Source organism: Scylla paramamosain, unplaced genomic scaffold (assembly GCF_035594125.1).
Source record: "Scylla paramamosain isolate STU-SP2022 unplaced genomic scaffold, ASM3559412v1 Contig11, whole genome shotgun sequence".
Classification (NCBI taxonomy): domain Eukaryota; kingdom Metazoa; phylum Arthropoda; class Malacostraca; order Decapoda; family Portunidae; genus Scylla; species Scylla paramamosain.
Genome location: NW_026973676.1, coordinates 35500 through 42496, shown reverse-complemented (window position 1 = coordinate 42496; position 6997 = coordinate 35500). Strand labels below are relative to the sequence as shown.

General features: G+C 44.4%; 1 protein-coding gene across 1 annotated transcript; it reads right to left on the bottom strand.

The window, feature by feature from the left end:
* Positions 1-19: 19 nt before the first annotated feature.
* LOC135097067 (fibrocystin-L-like) lies at positions 20-3301 on the bottom strand. The gene is made up of 4 exons (XM_063998832.1): positions 2551-3301; positions 2228-2376; positions 857-1885; positions 20-172 (listed from the first exon to the last, which is right to left on the bottom strand). Exons 1-3 carry the CDS (start codon positions 2621-2623, stop codon positions 1616-1618), a joined length of 492 nt encoding a protein of 163 aa, XP_063854902.1. The 5' UTR covers positions 2624-3301; the 3' UTR covers positions 20-172; positions 857-1615.
* Positions 3302-6997: the final 3696 nt, after the last annotated feature.

Here is a 6997-nt window from a genome sequence, read left to right as displayed (position 1 = left end):
AGATTCACTTTACCAAGAGAGAGGCACAGTTGCTGCACGATTCGTCCTGGAATCTATTGATGGCCTTTTCCAGACTCTGCACCAGCTTCTCATAGGGAATCACCTCCCCGCCAGTTGCTCCCTTCTCCCCCTCACCATTCAGGCTTGTAGTTGGAACGCTGGCCACTTCAGCCTAAACAAATTTAAGTTATATTCTTAAACATTTTGTTCTCTTTGGTAATTATTTTCATATATAATGAATAGTAAGAATCTCATAGGCAATTTTGTCACAGTCCTTGTTAAACTACCACTATCTATCTATCTATATACCAGGCTGGCAATCTCACACAGGATGGCCCAGAAAAAGCATCACACACTCCTGCACACATCACTCACACTCTTAGCTCCATTAGCACCTAGCAGAAAGGGACAGTCTTGTGGACTGTTACATCCCAGGAGCTTAGGCACAGCACAGCTGTCCACATACTTCCACAGCAAGGCATCACAGCATAAACTGGTTTAATTCTGCCCTTTCATGGTGAGATCATTCCCTATCACAAGAGTAATAAAAATGACCTTGAAAATCCAGACAAATTCCATTAGATCTACAATTAGTTGAAACTCCCAAACCTTTAAGAACAAGTCTTGCATGTTGAGCTACTAGCAAGGGAGACCAGGCAGCCCAGACAGCCAAACCAAACACAGCCACACCCAACATAGCCACAAACAACATGGTCACACACAACACACAGACCCAACAAAACCAGACTCAACACAGCCACACCAAACACAGCTGCACCCACTACAGTCGGACTCAACATAGACCAGACCCACCAACACACATCCTCACCATCACTTCAGCCAGCACTATACCCACCTCCAGCCTTCCCTGCTGTCTCTTGGAGTCCTCCCGCATAACACTGATGACCCTGATGTTGTCTGGGGATACCTCAAACAGGTTGGCCAGATTCATCACAAGGTTCTGCTCATAAAACTCATCTTCCTTCACCATGAGGCCACTGGTGAGGGTGATCACGGGTGTGGTCTTGATGTCAAGGACGTGGCCTCCGCGCAGCACCACATGGACCAGCTTGGCACTACGCTGGAAGTAATTGGTCCCTACTACCTGCAGGGGAGGGTCTGGGTGAGCTGGAGAGATGGCAATAGGGACAGGCATGCCACAACAGTGTTTCCCTTGCTTAAAATTATCAAGGAGAGCTATGACAAAACTGACAAGGAGAGACATGACAAGACTGATAGGAAGGCATGACAAAACTGACAGGAAGAGGCATGACAAAACTGACAGGGAGAGACATGACAAGACTGACAGGAAGGCATGACAAAACTGACAGAGAGGCATGACAAAACTGATAGGGAGAGACATGACAAGACTGACAGGAAGGCATGACAAAACTGACAGGGAGAGGCATGACAAAACTGACTGGAAGAGGCAAGGCTGAGTTGTTGTTCTGTTACCCTAAACTAGCAGGGAGAGACAAGGCAGAGCAGTTGTTCCTTTGCCCCAAACTGACAGGGAGAGGCAGGGCAAAGTACAGAGTTCCAGTGCTTCAAACAATACAACACAACACACAGCCATTCCTTACATTCCCTACACAACACAACACACAGTCATTCTTTACATTCCCAACACAACACAACCATCCCTTACATTCCAAACACAACACAGCACACAGCCATCCCTTACATTGTTCAGTGTGGGAAGGAAAGCCTGAGGGTGGGTGGGGTCCTCAGGCAACAGCTGGTAGCCAGCTGCAGAGATGTTAAGGTTGGCTGGGGGAACAAAGACACTATCCACATAGATGTCATAACGCTGAGGCTTTGGGAAGAAGATGCGTAGGACAACAGCCTCGGAGGATGGACTGTGTGGCAGGTGCAGACACAGCACCTGAGGATGTGATGTGAGTGGAGGATCAGTGTGGTGAGGTTAGGTTAAAGATGCAGCACCTGAAGCAGTAAGTGATTAGATTAGGTTAGATTAGGCTGGGTTAGTGTTGGGTGAGGTTGTGCTGGGTCAGTGTGGCTTAAGTGAGGTTAGGCTGGGTTGAATGATGTTAAGTTATGTGTCAAAAAGATTGGTGTGAATTGCCTGCTGTTTATCTCCAATTACTATTATTATTATACTGCTGAAAATTACTACAACTACTACTACCACGGCTGCAATCACTGTCTACTACTACTACTACTACCATTCCAACCACTGCAACTACTACAAGCACCATAGCAGTACCTGAGGGGGCGTGCTGGTCATGGCCATCTCATATGTCATCCCGGTCGCCACAACTGAGAAGAAGGTTGAGATTCGCTCCTGACACATGTAGCCAGCACACCAGCCTCTGTCCATTGGTCCATTGAGGAGATCCACGTACCCACTGGGGCCTGGAGAGGAGGAGGAGGAGGAGGAGGAGGAGGAGGAGGCGGCATTAATGACACTTACAAAAAATCCCAAGTGGAATTGACAATCTGGTAAATAGATTTAAAGGAACAAGATAAAAGTCTGGCACATCGACAGATTTATGGGGACAAGAGGAGAAGGTGACTTGTATTGCTCACCAGGGTTGGCAATGAGGGCGATGGGGGAGAGGCGCCACACCTCTGTGTCTGTGTCTATGCTCTCAATGATCATGAGGTGGCGACGCAGCGAGAAGCACTTCCATGCCTGCCACGATGGAACCACAGCACAGGAAGCATCACGGACAATGCCTGTGGGATGAGACAAAAGGAGAGTATGGGGAGTGTTAAGGGATCTCAAACAACAATAAGTCTTTAGTTTCTTAAGTGCCTGGTTTGGGTGCAGTGTGTGTGCAAGTGTGTGTTGTAGAGCTGTGTGGATATCTGACACACACACACACACACACACACAGGAAAAGTACAAGGAGACCTACATAGAACTATAAAAAGGGGGAAGATATGATAAAGAAAAGTAATAAGGAAAAGGATTTGTGGGTGATTATCCAGGACACACTGTCACCAGAGAAGCACATGTGGGAATTTTGGCCACGCATAGAGGATTTTTAGTAACATTAGAGTGGCTTTTACCTACATGGACATGAATATGACGAAAAAAATAATTACAACCATGATTATGCCCTGAGTTAGAGTACGCTGCAGCAACTGAGGAAACTGGAAAGAATGCACAGGACAGCAGCAAAGATGGTGCCAGAATTGAAGGAAAAGACTTATGAGGAGTGACTAAGAATGAGATTAATAACACTGGAAGAGAGAAGAGAAAGGGGAGACTTAATAACAGTGTGCAAATCAATAAACAGTATGGAAAAGTTAGACCGACAAGTTTTGGAGATACATGTAAATAAGGGAACAAGATGTAGAAGAGGACATACAAAAAGATTAAGAAGAGTAAATGTCTCAGTGACATCAAGAAATATAGTTTCCTATACCAAAGCACTGATCTCTGGAATAGTTTAAGCTGTAATAGTTTTACAGTTGCTAGTGTAAGCAAATTTAAAGAGAAACTGGATAACTGCAGCTATGGAGACAGGTCAAATGACATCAGGACACACACACACACACACACACACACACACACACACACTCCTTTACAATTTGTTTGTTCATCGTAACATCTAAACTGTACTTATTATCTTAATATTGCGACGTACTGTACTGCACATAAATGAAGAACCGAGAAAAGAGGAAGATGGAAGAAAGCATGGGTAAGAACTTTAGTGAATTACCTCGCCTCATTACGAAGGGAATGACTGATGGCACTGAAATATTACTCATTATCGTGACATTAACCATGGGTCTCTGTTTCATTTGCCATAATTTTGTACCACTCCTCACAAAGATATCTGAAGTGCTGTCTATTTTAAGGGAAGGAATTTGGGATTGATACCAGTACTCTCTCTCTCTCTCTCTCTCTCTCTCTCTCACCACAACACTCGTTTTTTACTGGTACCCTCCTTCCCTCATTCACTCACTTCATACTTTCACTCCGTTCATGACTTCTTTGCTTTATTCATTCACTCACTCACTCACTCACACAGCCGGTCAGTTCACCACACCATCATCTAAAAAAAAAAAATTATATATATATATATATATATATATATATATATATATATATATATATATATATATATATATATATATATATATATATATATATATATATATATATATATATATATATATGTGTGTGTGTGTGTGTGTGTGTGTGTGTGTGTGTGTGTGTGTGAGCGATTACGTTAATTTCACTTCAAAACGTTCTTCTAGTTTTAAAGACATCACTTTTTTTCATCATGGCGACTCCTACACCAGCCTCGGAGTCCCCATCTGGGGAGGGGACCATAAATGTCCCCAGGTCGGACTGCCTTTCCGTCGACGACCCTAAGTGTCTTGACACCCCCCTCAACTTTTTCTTCATTAACTTCTGCAACATTCGCGGTCTAAGATCTAATTTTCAATCTGTAGAACACCACCTCTCCTCTTCTAAACCTCATCTTCTTTTCCTCACTGAAACTCAGGTGTCTGAGGCAAATGACAGTAGCCCCTTTTCTGTTCCCTCCTACTTTCTCTATCCTCATTTTCGATCCAAAGCTGGATGCTGCGTTTATGTGCGCAATGACTTAACCTGCTCTCGTGCCCACGCTCTTGAATCTTCCGAGTTTACCACCATCTGGCTACGACTACAGAGTCATTCTCATACTAAATTTATCTGTGCTGTATACCTCTCTCCTAACTCCTCTGACTATAAGAAATTCTTTGACTACTTAACTTCCAAAGTGGAGCACATTCTGACCCTCTTCCCTTTTGCAGAGATCTCCATTCTTGGAGACTTCAATGTTCACCACCAGCTTTGGCTTTCCTCTCCCTTCACTGACCATCCTGGTGAACTAGCCTACAACTTTGCTATCCTCCATGACCTAGAGCAATTGGTGCAACACCCTACTCGTATTCCTGACCGTCTTGGAGATACGCCCAACATTCTTGACCTTTTCCTGACCTCTAATCCTTCTGCTTATGCTGTCACCCTTTCTTCTCCGTTGGGCTCCTCCGATCACAATCTCATATCTTTATCTTGTCCTATCACTTCAATCCCTCCTCAGGATCCCCCTAAGCGAAGGTGCCTCTGGCGTTTTGCCTCTGCTAGTTGGGGGGACCTGAGGCGGTATTTTGCTGATTTTCCTTGGAATGACTACTGCTTCCGTGTCAGAGACCCGTCTTTGTGTGCTGAGCGCATAACAGAGGTGATAGTGTCTGGCATGGAGGCGTACATTCCTCACTCTTTTTCTCGTCCTAAACCTTCTAAACCTTGGTTTAACACAGCTTGTTCTCGTGCTATACATGATAGAGAGGTGGCCCACAAAAGGTACTTAAGCCTTCCTTCACCAGAATCTCATGCACTTTATATTTCTGCCCGGAACCATGCCAAGTCTGTTCTCCAACTAGCCAAAAACTCCTTCATTAACAGAAAATGTCAAAACCTTTCAAGATCTAACTCCCCTCGTGATTTCTGGCATCTAGCCAAAAATATCTCCAATAACTTTGCTTCTTCTTCTTTCCCTCCTCTACTTCAACCAGATGGCACCACTGCTATCACATCTATTTCTAAAGCTGAACTCTTTGCTCAAACCTTTGCTAAAAACTCTACCTTGGACGATTCTGGGCTTGTTCCTCCCTCTCCTCCACCCTCTGACTACTTCATGCCTCGTATTAAAATTCTTCGTAATGATGTTTTCCATGCCCTCGCTGGCCTAAACCCTCAGAAGGCTTATGGACCTGATGGGGTCCCTCCTATTGTTCTCCGAAACTGTGCCTCCGTGCTTGCACCTTGCCTAGTCAAACTCTTTCAGCTCTGTCTGTCAACATCTACCTTTCCTTCTTGCTGGAAGTTTGCCTACATTCAACCTGTTCCTAAAAAGGGTGACCGCTCTAATCCCTCAAACTACCGTCCTATTGCTTTAATTTCCTGCTTATCTAAAGTTTTTGAATCTATCCTCAACAGGAAGATTCTTAAACATCTATCACTTCACAACCTTCTATCTGATCGCCAGTATGGGTTCCGTCAAGGCCGCTCTACTGGTGATCTTCTGGCTTTCCTTACTGAGTCTTGGTCATCCTCTTTTAGAGACTTTGGTGAAACTTTTGCTGTTGCCTTGGACATATCATAAGCCTTTGATAGAGTCTGGCACAAAGCTTTGATTTCCAAACTACCCTCCTACGGTTTCTATCCTTCTCTCTGTAACTTCATCTCAAGTTTCCTTTCTGACCGTTCTATTGCTGCTGTGGTAGACGGTCACTGTTCTTCTCCTAAATCTATTAACAGTGGTGTTCCTCAGGGTTCTGTCCTGTCACCCACTCTCTTCTTATTATTCATTAATGATCTTCTAAACCAAACTTCTTGTCCTATCCACTCCTATGCTGATGATACCACCCTGCACTTTTCCACGTCTTTTCATAGACGTCCAACCCTTCAGGAGGTAAACATATCACGCAGGGAAGCCACAGAACGCCTGACTTCTGATCTTTCTCAAATTTCTGATTGGGGCAGAGCAAACTTGGTATTGTTCAATGCCTCAAAAACTCAATTCCTCCATCTATCAACTCGACACAATCTTCCAGACAACTATCCCCTCTTCTTCAATGACACTCAACTGTCCCCCTCTTCTACACTGAACATCCTCGGTCTGTCCTTTACTTATAATCTGAACTGGAAACTTCACATCTCATCTCTAGCTAAAACAGCTTCTATGAAGTTAGGTGTTCTGAGACGTCTCCGCCAGTTTTTCTCACCCCCCCAGCTGCTAACTCTGTACAAGGGCCTTATCCGTCCATGTATGGAGTATGCTTCACATGTCTGGGGGGGTTCCACTCATACTGCTGTTCTAGACAGGGTGGAATCAAAAGCTTTTCGTCTCATCAACTCCTCTCCTCTAACTGACTGTCTTCAGCCTCTCTCTCACCGCCGCAATGTTGCATCTCTAGCTGTCTTCTACCGCTATTTTCATGCTAACTGCTCTTCTGATCTTGCTAACTG